Genomic DNA, 22,928 nt, shown 5'->3' on the forward strand with positions numbered 1-22,928 from the left:
TTCTTTTTTAACATTTGGATTTTGATAGTTTTTAAATTTCCAATTAATTCGTTTTCACTGTGTTACTGTCATTTTTAAAAAATCTATTGGTTCTCCATGTTATACTTTAGCTTTCTGAAGTTTTAGACAAATACAGTTTTGTACAGTAAAATCCATGTGTGTTCTGTCCAGAACCGCAACCCTGATATATATTGTTCAAAATATAATTCTGTAGAGAGTAGAAAATGATTTTACAATCATATTAAATACTTATTCTTTGTGTAACATTTCTTTGTGTGACTTTATACATTACACGCAATAAATGTGTGTATCTTCTACTGATTTCCTTTTTTTTTTAAAAACAATATTTGAGGTTTTTGACAGTGGTTTTGATGTGACAGTTTAAACTGTCAAATTTACATGCGCCAAAAACTTACCAACCCTACAATTAGTGCTACTTCAGAACAATTTGGAAGAATTTTAAGAAAAAGTGCAAAAATGCACTATTACATGTATGGGGATTTTTACCGCAGAACATTTCGTCAGCTGATATTTCGTCGCAGAACAGTACTAAACATAATGCTTTGGGGACAGTAATGAATTAAAATTTTGGAGTGCCACACTTACCCGTATAAAAATATATGATGGGGGTATATAAGTGTGGCACCTGTGAAAATTTAATATTTTTCAAGTAATTATTGATTTTTGTCAACACATTTGTATAAACCTTCACATGCTTGATTTAGTTGTTTGATATTCATATGCTTGTGTTAACTGCATTTAACATTCATAAAGAAGAGTATCTATGAAATTCCATGTTTGGCAAACACAAATATCCACATACAAGTTGTGTAAAAGAAAATTGGTGGATGATTGCAACACTCTTTAATGACTCAAGAATTTGTATCTGAAGGCAGTTACAGCTCATCCAAATCTTATTTCTAATATATATATATATGTGTGTATGCGTGTGTGTATATATGCACACATATATATATTATATTACCAATTGAATTAGCTGAAACTGCTACCACCTGAAATGCAATGATTCTAAAGCAACCTTTCCATATTTCTCCATCTTTCAAATCCTTCAGCCATCAAATATTGCAGGTTTTTTTTTATTCAAATACAAGGCCACAACAGGCAAAATGCCCAATGAGGTGGCTGAGAAAAAGATGCCCATAACAAGTATGGATGTCATACATTTCAGAAATATGGCAACCAAATAAAGAATGCAATTACAAAAACACAATATTATGCAATGCCCATAAAATATATTTATGGTTGTCTTATTCTAAGTATGGATATCTTTTCGATTTACACCAACATGTATCTTATTTGTTTTTAAATGTGTCAATTGTGTTAGAATTTAGTACCCTCGGGGGGTAAGCTATTCCATTTATTAACAACCATATTAGAGAAAAATTCCCTGTGACACCACAACCGAGAATTTCCTCTTACCAATTGATACTGGTGTCCCCTTGTAAAAGCAGTTGATTGATGTTGTGTTAATAATTCATGGTCTATCCTATCAATCCCGTTGAAAATTTTGAACATTGATCATATCACCCTGACACCTGCGTTCATCCAATGTAAACATATTCAAAAAAATGAAGTCTTTCTTCATAACTCAAGCCCCATGTGCCAATAAGGACATGCGTCAGGGTTGGCAAACTGGGCCCACCTACAAAAGCCCGCTGAGTTTTTGCTCAAAAGTTTGATAAAAATCATTTGTTAGCAAAATCCCACTTACATTTATCATTAGCAAAACAACTGTACCTTTTTAAGTATTAGTTATTTTTTTAAAATAGACATTAATATTATAGAGCTGAATGTAATTTCTTTGCATGGGAGAATAAATTGTTACCCTAAAACGTATACGAAGTACAGGCCCACCTACAAAAACCCACTGAGTTTTTGCTAATAATCATTTTACAGCCCCTAAATCTCACTTACATAGTCTCTAGCAAATCAACTTACCTATATATACCTTTCTATCCTTGGGTTTATTTTTTCAACTATAAATTGCCAGCTGAATACAATTTCTTTGTATGGAAGAATAGAATGTTATGTATAGGAAAGGTACAGGCCCGCCTACAACCAAAAACCCACTGAGTTTTTGGTAAAAACCATGTGTGTAGCTCACAAATCCCACTTATTTATAGTCTTTAGCAAAATGACAAAACCTTTTTAGCCTTTATTTTTTTATAACCTATGCAGAAATTAATTTAGTAAACATCCTATATGAGCCTGTTCACATAATAAACATCAGCATCACTATGAAGGATAAGCACAGGATGAGTGCCTCAAAAATCAATGTTAAAAGTGCATATTTCACCGTGGAAATATAGAAATTTGGAGTTTTTAGCCACATCAGTAATTTTAAAAACTTAATTCTTTGTTTTCAAATTCCTGAATGCACTTGGAGATAAGCTCAGAAAATTATTTATAAAATTATATGCTGGACCTACTTATGAGTTAGATGGTCGTGCAATAACATTGATAACTATCGATCTCAACCTTATAAAAAAGCTTTCATAATATCCATTTTGAAGAAAAAAAACATGTTAATTCCATACATCAGATTTTTTTTCCTCAAATTAATGAAATGAGCATCTGAGGAAGTTGCCACATCTGTTACTTTCAATACGGTTTGTATTTCCCTCAAGCCTTTTGCTTAGGAAGGAACATGTTATATCACATAGGTTTTTTATGTAATATAACAATACCCTGTACAACGATAAACCACCTATACAACAATATTACTCTCTGGTTCTGGTACACTTTCCATAGTGTTAATATATTCTGTCTAATAGTAAGTTTCACCGGTCCCTTTACTATCATTATACAGGAGTTCCACTGCATTTCATATCACCTGAATACAATTTATTTGCATGAGAGCAGAGAATGTTATTCTAACATATACAGTCGATCCTGCTTATAACTTTCCCATGTAAAACATTTTTCCGCTTAATACAACTTATTTTCATGGTCCCATGACTCCAACAAATTCTCATTAACATTTCCAGTTTATAGCATTTTCCCACTTACAAAGTTTTTCACAATGGTTTTTTGAAAAACATTATCAGTGGTATTCACTGTATAAAGTACAGGCCCACCTAAAAAAATGCACTAGGTTTTTCTCTAAAAAATCATTTGCTAGCCTGCAACCTCCCTCCCCATATAGTCTTTAGTAAAACAATTTTTTTTAAAGAAATTAGTAAATAAATTACCGGCTGAATAACAAGAATATTTTTTTCACAGGAGAGGAGAATGTTATCATAACATATGCAAAGTACAGAGAAGCTCAGAAACGTTTTAAAGAAATTAAGATTTAACATTTTAAAAATAGCTCAATCTCACTAATACTAATTTGATATTAAAATTTAATTAGCATGATATTAGAACATTAATTACTAAGTATATACGTCTAAATGGATGAATACAAACTATTTTTGTATTTATTACACTTAGTATGCGCATTGATATGTAACATTGCAAACAGCATATTCACAAAAACCCAGAAAAGTCCCGGGTTTTTGGCAATCCTGACACGCGTAGCTCTTCTCTGAACCCTTTCAACCAAGTCTATGTCCCTCTGTAGGTATGGTCTCCAAAATCTTACAGTATACTCCATCAAGGACGACTAAGCCTGGGAAAGCAGGAGAATGACTTTAAGAGAATGCGAAGAGACCTTTTTGAAAATGAAACCAAGCATTCTGTTTGCTTTTTTGACTGCCGCTCGCTGAACAATTTTCAGAAAACCGAAGCCGTTTTTCAATGGGAATTCCCAAATCAGTGATCATAGTTGCATTCGAGATAGTGACACCATTCAACTCGTAAGAGAAATGTGGGTTGTTCGAACCAAAATTAGCGACCTTGCACTAGTCAACGGTAAACGTCATGCTTCATTCATTTGCCAATGAAAATATGAAGCCATTCTCAAATTAAAATATCAAACCTTTCTCGACTAAAAATATCAAACCTTTCTCGACTAAAAATATCAAACCTTTCTCGACTAAAAATATCAAACTTTTCTCAAATGAAAAATATCAAACCCTTCTCAGCTGAAAATATTAAATCATTCTCAAATAGAAATATGAGACTGAAAATATCAAATCATTCTAGATTGAATACATCTATTTTTGAACAAATCTATTTATTTACTGATTAACCAATTTCCGATTGAAAAATTCCAAGAATTCACATGTAAATTCATTGGCATCATACAAATATCATATAATTATACATATTGATACATTTAATGTGTATTTTTGACTGAAAATATCAAAAATATTATATTAATATATATATATATATATATATGTATATAATGATATTGTGAAAATAAATATCTTGGATATATAATCACAATATATATCAATGAACCCTGGAAAGACATTAAACAAACAACAAAAACTTGCACAAGAAATGTTGAATATGTTGTCCACTGTGTTCTGGCCATGTGGTGGAAGTGCAAAAATACTTGTTCAACAACAGATCCGACAGAGTATGCCATAGTAATGATGTGGATGTGCTTTCAATTCGCCCAAGTTTGCAATCTGACCACTGTACACAACATTTTCAGGTACGTCCAAAGCTAAAATTTGCAAGGGCTAAAGTCAGATGGACGCTACTGCCAGGTGTCGTGTTATTATCTGAATGGTTCTTCAGCAGCTGCTTCACTGGTGTTGTAGTGTGCATCTCGATAAAAAAACTAAATATTTCAGAGACTAAATATGTCCTAGACTAGAAACAGCAAGTAGACGTCAAGGGTAATTTTTATATTTCACGAAGTTTAACGCTTCTTGAGTGACCAGTCAGGGGATTCGAATCCAGCCAAAAGAACGTCGGAAAAAGTTCTTTACCTATCAAGCCTGGGGCGACCATCGATAGATAGCATCTTCATTTCCCACCCAACTCCACTAGTTGGAAATTAACATGACTGGAGTTGGTGTGCGCTAAAGTAGTCGGGGGGGGGGGGGGGAGGTGAGTGTTACATCCCTGTAACACTAAAAAAGAAAAGAAAAATCCACCTCAATCAGGGACACAGTTTGTTTTCCACAATTATTGACGTGACAAATTTCTTTTTCTCCAGTATTAGATGGTTGTCATTGCAATTTTTGGTTTTGTTTTTCTACTCGCCGCGCCGTACTATTCAAGTTTCGATAATTTAATGTTGGTCAGAAAATTTTAAACTTTTCGTTGCGGTGACATTTTCATAGCTGCCAAGTCTCCCAAATTTTAGCTTCATCGCTCGACCTCCCGAAAAGTTCTTAAATCTCCCGAATTTTTACGAAAATCACAAAAATCCCTAATTGTCCCTAAAAATTACCTACTTCATTAAAAAAAAATCCCCGCTTATGAAAACAGTCCCTAAGGAATTTCTTGTGGGTCATGAAGCCCTTTTTTTCCCTTTCGAAATGACGTCACACGTCGTAAATGGGGAAATTCCCTTTTTAAGGAAGTTTTACAAACCCTCCTTACAACTTTCAACTGCACAAGAAAGTTGTTTGTCTTATCGTGCAGGGAAATGGCTTAGCAGTCAATAGTTCTGGATAAATAGCAGCCAATAGTCCTGGTCGCATATGGTCAAAATTTCTTTTGTTGAAGTTACGTACGTGCGATATAACAAAGCATGAATACTGATAAGCAAAAACATATTTAATCAATTTTAAAGATACTTATTCCGATGAATTTCCTTTCATCAAACGTTCCAGAAGAGGGCCGACTTTTCCTTTTTGTACAAGTTGTGTTACGGACATAAACATCGGGCATGGAAAGACTACCATCATCACTCGTAAAATGAAAAAAAAACATCAAGCAAGTGTCACAAAAAGTCAGTGTTCTTAAAAAATTGACGGTGGTTTCCTTCATCTTCCGATGATTTTGGGGTCATTCCCGCAGAATGTTTGTTCACAGCGTTTCTGATTGAACACAATATTTATTTTTACATCTTTGAAGTTTTGGCCTCCAATTTCACTTGTTTTTTGCGTAGGAATTTTATTCCCAAGGGTTTAACTTCCATGTGTGTAAAATCCCTATTTTAATTTGACTTGTTTTTGAGTAGGGATTTTATTCCCTACGCTTTAACTTTATGTTTGGGAAAATCCCTATTTTAATTTGACTTGTTTTTGAGTAGGGATTTTATTCCCTACGCTTTAACTTTATGTTTGGGAAAATCCCTATTTTATTTGGAAAAATCCCTATTGTATTTATTAGGGAGTGGTTTAAGCATAAAATACGGGTTTGCGCGAAAATCTCCCGAATTTTCATTTTCAAAAGTTGGCAGCTATGCATTTTGAATGAACGTAGCTCAGTGAAAATGCTATTATCAATGTGCCTTACATTAGAGATAATCGAAGAGTGGGGGGGGGGGGGAAGCGGGATCTATATATATGTTTCTTTATTATGGAAATATAATATTTCTTTATTATGAAAATTTCGTTGATATCAAAGAGATACTCTATGCTATTCATACAGCAGTTGGAATGTCTCAAAATTTCGTTATGAGAGAATGTATCGTGACGTATTGCTAGTTGAAATGTTAGTGGAAATTGAGAAAAAGATATTGTATTTCTTCCTTCAAAACCAAAACCCATTTATTTTGCTTTTTTTGCAGATTTTTCCATTGCTGTCAAATGAATTTCGACACAATCACTCACTGTGACATTGTGGGAAAAATTATTGATTTCAATTAGAAATATAACTTTACGAAGATCCTGTTGCGAACTTTTCATTTAAATTCACCTTTCCATGTTCTAATCAGTAACTACATGTATGGAGAAATTATCTTCTATGAAAATGAACGAATCGGATGAAGTTGGATACAATTGCCTGGATGCTTCGTCACTGACAACATTGTCATATTCAAAACGAGTACCATCTGCTCAAGAATTCGAAGCAAAAGAAATAAACGCTTCTTTAACGAATCATGAAGTAGAGACCGATCAAAGGCCGCATGCAATGTCTTCGCAATCGTCTGCTTTAGAAACCTCACAGACGAAGCATCCCGAAGAAGCACGAGAACGTGATATTTACAGTGACAGATCCTTGTCAAGCTGCCCATTGAGTGAACACAAAATAATTCACTCGGAGGAAATGCCCAGTGAGAAGAGTTCCCACTCGGATGCTCAAAATACCATTCATATCAAGAAAGAAACGCGCTGTTGTGGTTTTGCTGATGAAGAGCTTCTTGGTGGCTCTGGATTGGTCAGCGACGAAAGACCTCGTTGTGGAGAGAAGGCGTATGAGAATGATGTTTTCGAGAAAAGCTTTCCAGTCGAGTCCATCATAAAGTCGCATACTAGGAAAAGACTACACCAGTGTGGTGTTTGTGACAAAAACTATTCCACAAACAATGAATTGAGACAACACAGATTAATCCACAGTGGAGAGAAGCCATATGCGTGTGAGTTCTGCGGAAAAACTTTCCGTTATCCTTCGAATCTAAAGAATCATGCCAAAGTCCACGGTCAAGATAAACCACACGTTTGTGAGTTTTGTGGTAAGGGATTTTCGAATAAATACGACTTAGGGAGACACAAATTAATCCACACTGGAGAAAAACCATTTGAGTGCACAATTTGTGGTAAAAAGTTTCGACATTCCTCTAATTTAAAGGTACACAAAAATGTGCACAGCCGAGGCAAACCTTGTGTGTGTGAGACATGCGGAAGAAGTTATGCAAAAAAATCTTCACTAAAGGATCATAGAAGACTCCATACTGGAGAAATGCCATGTGAGTGCGAGTTTAGTGGTGAACTCTTTTCCTGTTCGACGAGTTTGTGTAATCATGAAGTTCTGTGCTCTGAAGAGGAGCCATATAAGTGTGGAACCTGTAATAGAACATTTGCAACACAGAGAAGCTTGAGCAAGCACTTACCAGTCCACTCTAGAAGAAAGTTCAACGAGTGTGATATCTGTGGCAAAAGGTTTTTGCATTCATTTTACATGAAAACTCACAAGAGAATTCACAGCGGGGAAAAACCATATAAATGCGAGCTTTGTAACAAGAATTTTACCGCTAAAACTAGTTTGTCCTCGCATCTGAAAACTCACTTTGGAAAAAAGTCGTTTGAGTGCACAATTTGTGGTAAAAAGTTTCTTACTTCGTCAACTTTGAAGTCACACAAACTTGTGCACAGCGGCGAGAAGCCTTATGTGTGCGAAATATGTGGTAAACGTTATTCAAATAATACTGTGTTAAGAATTCATAGAAGAGTCCATACTGGAGAGAAGCCATATGAGTGTGAGTTTTGTGGTAAAAATTTTTCTTGTTCGAATGGTTTGCGTAATCATAAAAATGTGCATTCTAAGAAAAAGCTGAATAAATGTGATATCAGTGGTCAAAATTTTAAGGTCTTACCCGGTTTGAACACACACAAACTAGCCCACGCTGGGGAAAAATTACACGAGGGTGAGATTAGTGACGAAAGCGCTTCGCTGTTGTCTAGCTCGGAAAAGCCCAAAAAAATTAACATTGAGGAAAAGCGATATAAATGTGATCAGTGTGTCAAAAGCTTTTCGAAAAAATGGAACCTGAAAGTGCACAAAAGAATTCACAACAATACGAAGCCATATCAATGCGGAATCTGTGGTAAAGGTTTCACAGAATCGTTCCATTTGAAAAACCACCTGTACGCGCACACTGGAGAAAAATTGCACGAGTGTGAGTTTTGCAACAAAAGGTTTTGTCTATCATACCACTTGGACGTACACAAAAAAACTCATACTGAAAGAAAAATATACAATTGTGATTTCTGTAGTGAAAGTTTTTTGTCGAGGTGGGCGCTGAACGTACACAGAAAAGTCCACACTGGTGACGATCGGTATGAGTGTGAACATTGCGGTAGAAAGTTCTCGCAAATGCATACTTTAGAGAAACACAAAAAAATCCACCCGAGTAAAGTCCGAAGTGTGGAAAATACAATATATCTAGTACCGTATTTAGTCGAGTGCACGCCCGTTCGCGTTCAAGCCGACACGCTTTCGCCCACTACTTGAGGACTTTTACTTCACTGGCCGTCGTTGGTAATGCTCATGCCTGAGGTTTCCTCTAAAACTCACATGTATACATTCCTCCTAGGAATAAATGAATATTTCAGCACACAGAATAAATATGTATACTTACAAGAACATATGAAAAGCGCTTATCGGATGTTTTCAACATAAACGCACGAAACAATCCACATCGAAGAGATTTTACCATCCTGGAACTAAACAATGGACTATGCATCCTCTTTACGCCACACTTCATTGCTTAATTTAGAGGATTAGTGGAATTCTCTCAAAGATTTATAGTCAAAATATATATATCTTATGAAATGCAAATGATGCCATAATCACTCCGACTACTACTACTTCGTTTAAGATATTCAAGACAAAAGCTAGAGGAAATGAAATGCTTGAATGAGGGCCACATATTGCGGTAATGCGGAAATTGAGATACTTATCAGCTTATGTTATAGAACCTATTTCAAGTTTGCCGAAGTTTGTTTTTATAATAAAATGTTTTTCTTTGAACAAAATTTTGGTTAATTATTAAATATACTGTGTGTATCGTAGGCCTAGGTTCATGGCATTTTCCGTGTGATTGGCTCCACAAGTACTCCGCCGAACTTTGTTGATTCGATGTTAAAAGGGACCAGAAAAGATTGAATCATCCAAAAATTTGAATGAAGTTGTTTCTATTAAGTTCATCATTTAGTGTTTCTTTCTGCGTCTGGTTCATGCATAATGCTAGGATCCTGCTAGAGATCGAAATATCGAGTTCGTCAAAACAAAGAAATTGTGGTTTTCACGCGTGGAATCACAGGTGTGATCGGATTTTTTTTTTCTTTTTGAAAAAAAAAAGTTCTAAAAGTCGAAGATGAATGGTGCTAAAAAGCGAATAAAAGGCTGCCGGCATCGAAGTTCTTTCACACGAATTCATCCAATTTATCGACAGCCTGATTTGCTTCGGATTTTCAATCTCAGCACCATCTGACTTCTGGAGCTATTTTTTATTATTAAAAAAAATATGATTTCTGATTCCACATTCGGGAATCTTCATTTGTATCTTTTAATAAGTTTTTAAGGTTTTAACGCACCCTACATCTGTACATACTTCTATAGTATTGGGGGGGGGGGGGGGGCATTGAGGTATTACGTCAGCAAACTTTTAGCCATTTTTGACCCCCCCCCCCCCGTCAGCAATATGTTATCAGCTCTGCCCTCCTGAATCCTAACGAATATTGGTGGAATCAGAGACGTCACCGGAGGGGGGGGGGCATAGTGGGGCCACCCGACGATAAAAAAAAAAGTAAAAGCTCGAAAAACGCTTGTAAACGTATGCATTTCGGACTTTCACCAAGCACTTCGGTAAATGCTGACATTTACCAACTTTCATGAAAATTAGTAAAAATGCGATTTCTCTAATTTTCATAAATTTGAAAACTTGTCATTTATTAATCACAACGATCCCGACGCTAATTAAAATCATAATTAATTAGTCATTCACATTCGTGAAAATTAGTAAATGTCCAAAATGTATATGTTTACAAGTTTTTCTCGGGCTTCTACCAATTCGACTTGGTAAACCCTAGGTTTTACTACCATAACATATACGCAAATATATTAGGTCAGTCGGCTTTACCTTTGCCACTGAGCCGCCCCCCGTATCAACGCCCATGGTCCAACAAGTCGATGACGAGTTGCCACAGCTGATAACCGTAGAGCGCATCTAAATTCCTTTCATTGCATCCGTATTAATTGGAATAGGCTGTCGCTGTATTATTTATTTGAACAATAATGTTAGCCGAGGCCTATACATGAGAATGCGATTGATGGTAACAGAAAAATGTTTTAGATTTTTCGATAATATAAATGGCATAGGTGATTCAACGACAGTGGAGGGGAGTACGTTTCAGTTAACTGTGGTATGTGGAAAGAAACTAAATTTAAGGGGGTTGATGCACGCAAATTTTTAGTTTGAGCTTACGTTCGAATTTTAGTTCGGAAACAGACACAAAGGAGCACCAACTGTAGAAGAAAGCCATTTCACCTATAGCCATTGGATATAGCAAGCCGACGCATGCGCCATCTTTACCCCTTTTTTAATATATCCAATGGCTATAGGTGAGATAGCCTTCAGTGACACATCACAAGCTTCGTGCCGAGACCACCTTATATAGGTGGTGTTGGGATAAAACGGGAGGATTTTTATTTTGTATTGATTCTCCAGCTTCTCGATGTTTGCAGTGTAGGGGTCTCAAATTTCAGAAGCATAGGAGGTAATAGGAAAAAATATAGGTTTGGTTACATAGGAGGATATAGGAGTTATTAATAGTGAGTAAAAGAAAATTCGGGAGGTGAAAGTTTACGTGAAACTCTCACGAGAGAGAGAGAACCGGTTTAGTAATCTTGAGAGGCATTTGCCAGTTACTGATCGGACCCGTGATTTGGACGAGGATCAGTTGCACTGCTCATAAAACATGTCAATCAAATCCGAGGGTCAATCGCACTGGACTAACACCACCTATAGAACAAGGCCTCCGCACGAAGCTCGTCACGTTACTGAAAGAAGGCCATTTCGCCTATTGCATTGAATGTAGCAGGCCGACGTATGCATATATCTTTACCTTTTTTGCAGTATATTCAATGGCAATAGGAGAAATGGCCTTCTTCATTGACGTCACAAGCTTCGTGCGGAGGCGTGTTCTATTGGTGGTGTTGACTGAACTCCCTTCTTATCAGATGGGTTATATAAGATTCACTGAACCTTGTCTTATCTCATCTATAGTAGATGGTATTAGAAGAAGTATGTACTAGACTAGTGGTTCTTAATCCGGGGTGTCCCCAGGAAAGCATTTTTGGGGGTGCGAGATGTAGAATAAAAATGTAACACGATGGTTGATTATGTTCCTGAAAATTGAAATGATGCAAAATATTTGAAAAATACGAATCATTCATACCTATCATTTTGGCACCTCATTTTTTTCCCTTTCCTTCTCAGAAATGTGTTTCATGAAATTTGAATGTCCTCAATTTTTGAAAGAATTTAGAAAACACTTATATGCAGAGGCGGGTAGAGGTCAGATGAGGCTGCGGCCACCTCGTTGGGCGTTTTGCCTGTTGCGGTGTTGTATTTGTATTTTGAGAAATCTAAGAAAATAACATCAGTTTGTGAGCTTTTAGCGACGGCTCCCTAGAGGTCATGGATAAAAAGGGCCAATTGAGAAGTAGACAGTGATCGTCTACTATATAAACCAGAAGTGCTGCAGAAAGTCTCTCGGAGAAACTTTGTAAAGAATTTATTGTGAAGTATTGAAATAGTTCAAGTTAAAATTGAAAAAAAAATAATAATAATGGGTTTTTGTTTTTAAAAGAAACTCACTTTTAAAAAAAAATTTTTATGCGGATTTTTTCAATGCTACCGAATGAATGTCAACATTCACAGTAATAAATACTATGAAATTATTTAGTTCAAATTAGAAATATTGAAAGATTATGAAGATTGTACATTTTACTACTGATTCGAATACAACTTTCGCTACACTTATAAGTGCCTATGTTGGTGTCGAGAAATCATCTACTACGACAATTAGCAAAAGTGATGGAGTAAACGCGATTGCTTTGACACTGGATCTTGGTTGACGTTAGAGCAAGGTATCTGTTCAAGAACGCAATGGAAATGGAACAAAGATTTTTTTTTGTTTTTTTGACGAACAACGGTTTCGAAACAGGGTAAAAAGCCGTGTAAAAGTTCCATGAAATTATCTGACCTAGAGGATCTTGAGAGGCCTACCGTAGACAACCACAAGAACATGATATTTTTAGAAACAGATCATGTTCTTCGTTGAGCGAGTAGAAAATAATTGACTCCGAAGGAATGTCCAATGAAAAGAGTTCCCACTGAAATGCTCGAGATAGATTTAGCATCAAGAAAGAATTATACGACGGTGATTTTTCTGGTGAAAAGATCTCGAGCGGCTCTAGATTGGTAAACCAAGAAGTATTTCACAGTGGAGCAGACCTGCCAACTCTCCGGATTTGGGCTGGAGACTCCAGATTTTTCACCCTTCCTTGTGCTCTCTGGATTTTGGCAGAAAATTAGATTTTCCGCGAGCTTTCATGTTGTCGTGACGTCAATGACTACCGTCGTCGTATACCCAAGATTATCAATCACTGATAGCATCCACGAAAGGAAACACATATTTATGAACAGTATGTAGATATGTGATTTCTCTATTCTGCATGGAAAGACTGACATTGAATTATATATATTCTGCTCAGGGACAATGCAGGATCTGCCTGGGGAAGGGATGGGTAGGTTGGAACTTTTTCTTAATTGATTAAAAACATTTTTTTTTTGATCGGGGTCTATGAGACCCCTGGAGGGGGATCTACGGGAGGAGGATCCCCATCTCGTGAGAATCTCCGGATTCCAAAAGTTGGCACGTCGGCAGTAGAGAGAAGCCATATCAACCTAATGGTGGTGAGAAAAACTATTCTACAAGCAATAAATCAAGAAAACACAGATTAGCTCATATTGGAGAAGAGCGCTGCGTTGTTAAATTTTCACGAAAAAACGGTCCATACCACAGAAGCACCGTATGACGTCGGTGGAAACATGTGGGGTGATCGCCTTCCTTCCTCGTTTACCAGAAAGTTTACTATTGCTATTTCGGAAGCATGGAGGTGGATTTCCACCCACTCTTCCTCCCCATCCGATCACTTTTCATACCCTAGGTCAGAGGGTTCCCAAAGTCATTATTCTACCGCCCCTTCTTCAGAAATTTAGACTTGAAAACATTTTTAAAGGTGATGCCAAGTGTTGGGAGGCAATCGCGCCCAAATGAGCGATAGTTTCTGTCGAAGTAATTTCAAACTTCAATAACTCGACAAAAAATGAAAATAGTGCCACTTTCTTGGTCTCGTTTTAAAGAGAAAGAATGAAAGTTTCAGTTAGTACCACTTCGGACGTCACGACCTGCGCGCAGTGTTTTCCGGATTCAGCACGTGTTTATAAACAGAATCATATCTCAGAAACGACTTATCCGATCCGAGTGAGCCAAGTGCTGTTTTGAAGAGGAGTGTGTGTGTTACAATTTATTCTGGGTTACAAGTCTGTATCTCAGACTTGTAACTTCTTCCGGGCCGAACCCAAAACGCTGTATTCACCAAACGCCAGCTCTGGCCATATTGCACTTTACAGCCATTAATGAGATGGTTAGGAAATGAAGGCGCTGTCTATCGGTGGCCGCCTCAAGTTCGTTGGGAAAAAATATCTTATCTATGTATATATATATCCTCTTTTGGGTTCGAACTCGGGACCGTGACAGCAACCTTCACTGTGGTAGACGAGCATCTTACCACCACGCCACTCGGGCGTAAAGCGCTGTACTGTCGCGAATATACAATGCATGCCCCCCATCTTCCAGCTTTTCTGTTTGTGCTGTTCTTTAACTCATTTTCAGAACTTTTCGAATTCGAATGTCTCAGTGAATATTGCACTTGAAACGTTTTTTTTTTGGGCTCAGGAGAGACAGGACAACAACTTTGTTATTGGGTTTTTTAGGACAGGGCGACCAAATTAAACGTTAATTTTTGTTTTATTTTGTAAAGTATACAATCCCTACCAAATATATGAGTGACTTATCTGAGTCCTACACGTTGATATTTTTGTAATTGGAAGTATGCCTCTAGGATCAACGGTTGAGCCAGTAATTTGCAGCAAAAAGACTTATGGCATCAACTTGTACGCAACGCCTCGGATAACTCGAGCGGCGTCTGACGAGCCCGAGTGAAGTATGGATGTGGATTAGAAATTGTTTTTCCATTGCTGATGTATTTGAACATGAGCTAAGATTCCTCCCATCGCAGCATTTTGTTGTACAGAAAATTATGTTAATTTCAGTTTGCTATATACGATTGTCGTTTTCATGAAAATAACTGCAGCAGTGTACAACACTGCCTAGTCTTTTCTTGTTTTTCCCCAAATCCACCTTACTGACCGTACGTCCAACCCATAGGATCCCGTGTTTTACGACATTATCCGCATATGTCATATGATAAGAACAATCAAATACGAACAGTCTGATAAGACAGTCAAAGCTTCTCGGGAAGCTCCAGTTTTCGCCGAAACAAAAAAAAAAAATAATTCACGACTAAGAAATGCCTTATGGGTGCGATGTTTGTAGGAAAAGGTTTTTGGTCAGTTCCGATCCATAAAACACACAACATTACACTCGCTATATACTCGTTAGAGAATCGCTTTTAGGGAACAGTCGTTACAGCAATAGATGTTTAACGAATCCGTTACTATACAAGGCGCTCCAGTATTTCACTACCAAAATGATAGAGATGAGTACATGTCCAGACTAAGGTACCGTATACATTGTTATGCACTGAAGCCACAAGCCATGTATGCCTCTTGAAGGCAGATGCGTTTAATGATGTCATGTGCATCGATAACCACGTCTACATAAATATGATGTGTTATGTGGATAATTCCCGGGAATGTTTCAGTTTGTGCCAGCTGCTTTGTGAGTGGAGGAAATGATTGAAACTGGTTTTAGTAAGAATAATTAAATTTCGATCAGCTCCGTCCATACAGATTTTTCGTTGTTGTAATATTTTGAACGGAAATTGCTTCATTAAAACGAGATTTTAACGAAGTTAAATCTCAACGAGAACGCATCAGATTATTAATAAGAATTCTTTCGTTATTAATTTCTTTCGTTTCCTCAGTGTTCATTGGGAATGGGATTCTTTTGTATAAACTAAGAGGATTGTTGCAAAAAGCCACTCGGAACAATTTCGTGATACAAGGAGAATTTTAATGTATTGATATAATTTAAGTGAAAATTTACGTTAGAAAAACAAGAAGGGAAATTTCGCAAACCAAAAACCTCTTTTTATTTAACTTTTTTCTTTTTTTGCAGATTTTTGTCAATGCTGTCCAATGAATGTCGACACTAGCTGCGAAAGCTTGAGCAAAATTTTCGTATTCGATTTATTCAAACCAGTATATTCGATTAACACAAAGCAATTAACTCCCAGGCGATGCTTAATGAGGAGATTGCCCATTCAGATGCTCAAAGCAACGTTCGAATCAATGAGGAACCACAAGACTGTGATTTTTCTGGTGAAACATTCCTGAGTGACTCTGAACTGGTAGACCAAGTCATATATCACACTGGAGAGAAGAAACATCACTTTGATCTTCATAACAAGAGCTATTACACAAGCAATGGATTAACGAAACACGGATTAGTTCATAGTGGGGCAAAGCCATATACGTGCGAGATTTGCGGTAGAAAGGTTTTGGAATTGGGAAGACACAAACGGATTCACTCAGGCGATAAGCCATACGAATGCGAAAATTGTGGTAAAAGGTTTACGCAATCAACTGACTTGAAAAATCACAAGCGGATTCACTCTAGCGAAAAGCCATATGAATGTGAAAATTGCGGTAAAAGGTTTAAAGTATCAAGTTACTTGAAAAATCACAAGCGAATTCACACTGGTGAGAAGCCGTACGAGTGTGAATTTTGCGAAAAGAGGTTTTTGCAGGTATCGCATTTGATATATCACACACGAATTCACACTGGAGAAAAACCATGTGAGTGCACGATTTGCGGTAAAAAGTTTATGCAACCATCTCATTTAAAGACGCACATGAATGCCCATGCTGGAGAAAAGCCTTATGGGTGTGAGTTATGTGGTAAGAGATATTTGAAGAGTTCTGGATTAATGGATCATTTAAGAGTCCACACCGGAGAGATGCCTTTTGAGTGCGAAACATGTGGGAAAAGATTTTGTTCTTCGAATCGCTTGCGAAATCATATAAATGCTCATTCTGGAGATAAGTCACCCGAGTGTCAAATCTGTGGTGAGAGTTTTTTATTGTTGTGCGGTTTGAAAAAACACGTGCTATCCCACACTGGAGAAACAACACGAGTGTGATATCTGCTGCAAAAATGTTCTTGCCGCGTTATCTTGAAAATTCAGGAAAAAATTGATACTGGTGAAAAGCAGTACGAGTGTGAATGTTGTGGTAGAAGTTTTTTCACCCATGGTTATCTCAAAAATCACAACAAACATTAACGCTGCTGCAAAGCATTGTTTAAAGGAAATAAATGGTTTTTCCACTTAAAAAAATTTCACAACCACGTCACCATTTTTTGTAATTTTCGTGGGATCCAGTGCTTCGAAATTGAATCAACGGTGATTAGTTCTGTGAAATTTTTTGTTCTGAAGGGAATGTGTTTTTATATATATAAAAAAGATTGCAATTGATTGTGCCATTTTCAAATAAAGGTTTGCTTACAAAATTATTGCATATCTCTTTCCTGTATCTCATGCATTTACTCATCCTTCTCTTTTAGACCCCGTACGCACGACGTGCGTACTCTCGTTTCAAGTACTATATTCTTTCCTATGCCTTTAACTATTGATAGTTTATCTCTGATTTCAAGGATTGTGGCTGTGTTATTGTTGAAATAGGGCATGAACTCCGCGTTTCACTCCAAGAATTATGAATAGCAGCGGTCCCATTACCGATCTCTGAGGGACTCCCATTTTCATCTGCATGATATTACTCAGAAAACTTTCATTTTACTATCTATGTAGGTTCTATGTTAAGATAAGATTTGATGATTTTTTTGAAAATAGAATACTATGATTAAAACTGTCATGTCTTTTTTGATGTCCAGAAGTATTGCTATTGTTTTATATTCTTATCAACAAATTCAGTGAAAGTCAAGAGAGCAGATTCTGTGTATTTCTGACTGGTAAGAAACCATGTTGATTATCCGAAAAAAAAAATTATGAGTAGATAAAAAAAAGAGTAAATTGTGGATTTAATAACCATTTCAAAAATTTTAATTAGAAGTTTGGAATAATATAGAAATAGGCCTATATATATATATAGTTATGCAAACAATTCTAGTCTCTATTTTTGTAAATAAGGATCACAACTGCTCATTTAAGAGTCTTAGGATACAAATACAACGCCACAACAGGCAAATTGCCCAACGAGGTGGCTGACTTAAGAACATCATGGATCCCCGAGCCATTTTTTTTTTTTTTTTGCAGGCCCTACCTACTACTGCTACACCACACATGCACCCCCAGTTTCAGTGGGTAGTGTGCGATTTATAATGTCAGGTTCCCTCCGCCCCACCTAGTACTTTATTTGTTAGTTTTCAGCATTTATACAAGATTCATTAAAAGACTGGTTATTTGTGATGAAAATTACAAGGAAGAAAATTCATCACTGCCCCACATCGTCTACTATCTAAGGATCTAAGGTATGGAAGCAGATAGAATATTTGAACCTTGGAGCGTATATATATATATAGTTAGGAGCTGTTGAAAAGCTCCGTACATGGACGGCGGCAGCAATCAACTAGTAGTTCGAGAATGACATAGGCCGCCAGATGGCCACATGCATACATATAGAAATATCCTCTCCACTTGTTAATACAAGATTCATTGAAAGACTGGTATATGACTATTTTTTTTCTCCCTTGTAAATCTTCATCTCCATAAATAATCAGTCTGTCAATGAATTTTGTATTAACAAGTGAAGAGGACATTTTTATATTCCAGTATTTAGTTGGCGTGTAGCAATTTGATTAACTGTGTAATAGTTTTGCTTAGCTATTTCCATTTTGTCTTCGAGAAACTTTACTATTAATTGGTTAAGCAGTTTTGTTGGTGGCCAGGCCTGGACGAATCTAAAAAAAATTTACATACCTGGTCGGGCATGTAGCTTAGAAAAAATACATGCCCGAAAAACATTGTTTCGTTTTATATATATATATATATATATATTAATAAATTTAAAAAAAAAAAATCCCAATTATTTCTTTGATAGAATCTCAAAATTTTCCGCACGGACCGATTTTGGACAATCCCCCCCCCCCCCTCCAAATTTTGATCAGTCATGGCTACCAGGACTGGACAAATCGCAAAAAAAAAAAAAAAATCTAGGCATCGGAACAATTTTTTAGCGCCAAAAACATTTTTACCATTAAGTCCAAAATAGTTTTTTTTCCAGAACACAGTGGCCCTCTTTCATGTTTTTTTTCCCTTCTTTTTTCAAACCGAGTACAACTCAGGTCTATTGCCATAGGTAATTTACTACCTAGTGAGTTGTGCCGGAAGTGTAAGTGCGTATCTAGTGTTGTGTATGATTTTTCAGTGCTGCCATCTATATATCAGAAGTGAGTGATGTGTAGTGACTGAATATTTGTACTGTTTGTAGGACTGTTGCTCTCTGTGGTGAGACTTTTTAACGGGGAGATCGGCTCGCATTTGCTCCTCGAAGTTGGGAACCACAGAAAACCAACTTCAGCCGACCACCACTGTGGTGAGGCTCGAACCCGGGTCCCCGCGATGCGAGTCCGTCACTATGACCACTCGACCACCACAGCGGCTCCTCTTTCATGTTGCCAGATGTGCTGCTCTCAGCCTGCAATTTAGTAACTACTACACAAAGAAAATTTTTGGTTACCTTATCCAAGAGTGGTCTATTAACCTTGACAAATGCAACCAATGAGCATATCGCATACGCTCGAACAAATACAATCGATAAGCTCATTGGCTGCATTTGCCAAGCTTTGTAAAGGAACTTTCATAGCGTGACACTCAACAAAATTTCCCTGTATTACTTTCTCCACACATTAAAAAAAAATGAGAGACATTCTTGCGATTCTCATTTGTTTAAAAATTTTTCCCGTATTTTTTGGAGTTTTTACATGCTCGCGTCGGGCATGTGGTCGCAGATGTGGTAGAGATAGTAGGTATAAAGTATATTTCTCTTTTCACCTGTTTTCTTTCCCTTTAGGGGTCGTTCAAGTATTACGTAAACAAATTTTTGACCCCCCACCCTTGTCAGAAAAATTTTGGCATCAGCTCTGCCCCTCTGAATCCTAACTCATATTTTCACAAGGGGTGGTTGATGACGTAAGCATTATCCAAACCCCCCCTCCCCCCTTGTCATAAAAACTCAGCAAATCGGAAACCCCCCCCCCCCTCCATCGATGATGACGTAATACTTTAACGGCCCCTTATGCACATGTACATCCTATGCAACCTTAGAATAGAAGTTTTTTCCTCATCCAGAGATTAAAAATAATACTTTATTTTATAGGGTTGCAACAAAGTTTTATGGTGATGAAGAGAGAGGAAAGAAAACAAACTTGTTTGGATTTATATTCCACTGGCATTCGGACGTAATATTACGTCCTTGATCGTGAATGGGTCAGTGTATTATTAAACGCCAATTTACTTTCCCTTTGAACAGTTCTTTTCCTTCAAATGGATTTAACAATATATACTGACACCGCTGAATCACAAAACACTTCTGAAGTATTTTATTTACCTATCCGGAAATTTTGGAGGTCTTTACCACCCGACATTAATAATTTATCTTTCAAAAAACCCATGAAATATATATTTTCAATCAGTGACATAGAGTTTCTTTTGATTTGCTCTACCCTCCTCATTGAGTAAATTATCAATAAACTTTTTCATATGAATGAGACGTGTTTCGTAAAAAAAATCAAGACTAGAAATCAGAAAATTCCGGGACGTATGGTCACTTTAAATAATACAATAATACTTAAATAATAAAACAATGCAACTGGGAAAGAAACAGGGTCTTGGTCTTATTATTCAGGGAAGAAACAGGGTAGTTTCAAGTTCTGAATAGTCAAGTACGGAGTAAAACATGGAGGAAGGGAGTAAAAAAATAAATAAATAAAGATGACGTTAAGTCCATGGAGGAAAGTAAAGAATGATCGTTTGTTCCCTTTAACTGCAGCGCCATCTAGGCTGATCTTGATTCTCTTCGCTATCAGCCTCTGACGTTTGTCTATGTACAATCTGCTTTGTTTGTAAACTAATGAACTGTTGATGGAGTTACAATTAACGTGTGTGTGTGTGTATATGCGAGTTTAAAGAAGACGAGTTCAGATGAAATGTAAGGTCAGCAACCCGTGTTTCGTTTAATCCCGTATTTTTCCAGACATATCCACACAAATAAGTGATTTGGAAGTCATTTTGTTTTGATGACGTCACCGTCGGCATGAGGCGCTCTTTCTTGCATGTTAAATAACGTGAAAAATCGCGTTTAATTAATTTAAATACTTATTACCTTAAAATTGTTTCTTAATTTATTTTATGCCGGTCTGCAAGTTATCTTCCCGATTTCTTCACGCTTTGCTTGTCCACAGATGATTTTTCATATTTATATTTTTGAGGGGGTCTACAAATTATTACTTCCATTTAGTTTTTGTGGTCCCAAATTATTTCTTCTGTATATTCATATTTGGCGTTCCCCCCCCCCCCGCTTATTTTTTGTCTGCCCGCAAATTATTTCTGATTTATATATTTTTTGCGGTCAGAAATTTTATTTTTTGCTTGTCTGTAAATTATCCTTTGCTGATCCAGGAATGAATTTTGTTATTCATTTTTTTTTTTTTTTTTGCAGTTCCACAAATTATTTCTATTTTATTTTTTGCGGCCTGAAATTATTTTTCCTATTTGTTTATATTTGTGAGTCAGTTTTTCTTCTTTTGGAAAGTTTATTAATATTTTGCAGGTCCGCAAAATACTTCTATTTATTTATTTGTTTCAGTCCTAAATTATTTCTTTTAATCATGTTTGCTGTCCCAAAATATTTCCCCAGTCTATTTGGTGTCTGTCCAGGAATTAGTTTTTAATAGTTCCAATTTTTTTTTTTTTCGCTATTCTGGTCAATTATTTATTTTTTGTGATCTGAAATTATTTTTCCTAAAATTACTTGAAATATTAAAGGCAATGCTGTGGGTGAACTAATAGAGATGGGAACCATTTTTAATTATTTTGTCCATAAAATAATTGGCAAATGATTTTTAGTCCAATTTGGGATAAATGCCAATTTTAACAGAAAAATTGTAGAAAATTCCTTTCAAGAGAAAAACTGTGGCCCCAATTGTTTTTTTTTCTCTCTTTTTTTTTTTTTAAATGATGCCAATAAGAAAGTGAGGTCAAATAGATACCTTTCCTCTTCACAGGAATTTTTTTTGCATACTTCACAAATGATGAATAGCCTTCCAAACATTGAATGCGAAGTATGTTAAATACAAAAATCCTGAAAAAACTTTAAAAAATGTTCTACCAGAAATAAATGCCTTTTTAAAGCAGTACAGTTAAAACATAAACGCTAATACAAAAAAAGAAACATATTTTGAAGACGATGAATTAGGGCAACTGACTGTTGAAATGAAATTTTTTGCAAAAACTCGAAAAATATTTTTATAAATCCATTGTATTGTTTACACAGAATCCAAAACTGTTTTATTCTTGTACATGCAAGAAGTAACGACAATGTTATGGCTGATTTAAATCATCTGGAACAATGGTTGCGAAGGCAACAAACAATTGTCACACGTGTTTTTTGAAGATTCATTTTTCGTTACTTTATTTCATGTGAAACCAGATTTTTCAAATACTATGAAAGATATTCTCGTGAAATTCTTTTTTGCAATAGTATTCCAGATAACATTAGCTGCGTAATGAACCAGGATCTTAGTCATATGTTTAGAATTTAATGTTTTTTCGGCTGAAAATTTTTATTTTGTGAAAATTCTCGTATTTTGTCATGAAAACTGCCATATCTCAAAGAATATTTTATGTATCTAAAAACTTTTAGTTCATTGCACAGATAACAGTCACAGAAACATACAGTATCCAAACTATTCAAATAGTGTTATCAGTGTACAATATTTGCCGTAAGTACTGAAAATGAGCCAATTTTGAGGACATGATGTAGAATATCTCAAAAAGTTGTAGAGCTATTTCATAAATTTCACTGGCTTTCCTTATCTCATACAGTATTTTGATTCGAACCCTACTTGTTTTGTGAAAATGAGTGTTTTCAAAAAAAGTGCCCCGTACATAGTCAGTTGCCTTAA

General features: G+C 36.2%; 1 protein-coding gene across 3 annotated transcripts in view; it reads left to right on the forward strand.

The window, feature by feature from the left end:
* Window positions 1-17,869, forward strand: part of LOC149068338 (uncharacterized) — a 39,379-nt gene extending 21,510 nt beyond the window's left edge. The window contains exon 2 of one of the 3 annotated variants that reach the window (XM_089251839.1): window positions 15,906-17,869. In XM_089251839.1, coding sequence (XP_089107965.1) covers window positions 16,027-16,929 — 903 coding nt within the window. In that variant the 5' untranslated portion in view covers window positions 15,906-16,026 and the 3' untranslated portion in view covers window positions 16,930-17,869. Of the gene's footprint in view, window positions 1-6,601; window positions 9,467-15,905 lie in introns of those variants that run through there. The other 2 variants (XM_089251837.1, XM_089251838.1) reach the window with 2 other exon arrangements.
* Window positions 17,870-22,928: the final 5,059 nt, after the last annotated feature.

This window comes from Pholcus phalangioides, unplaced genomic scaffold (genome assembly GCF_987345545.1).
Source record: "Pholcus phalangioides strain wild (caught in Gottingen) unplaced genomic scaffold, Ppha-v1.0 ptg000027l_1, whole genome shotgun sequence".
Lineage (NCBI taxonomy): Eukaryota > Metazoa > Arthropoda > Arachnida > Araneae > Pholcidae > Pholcus > Pholcus phalangioides.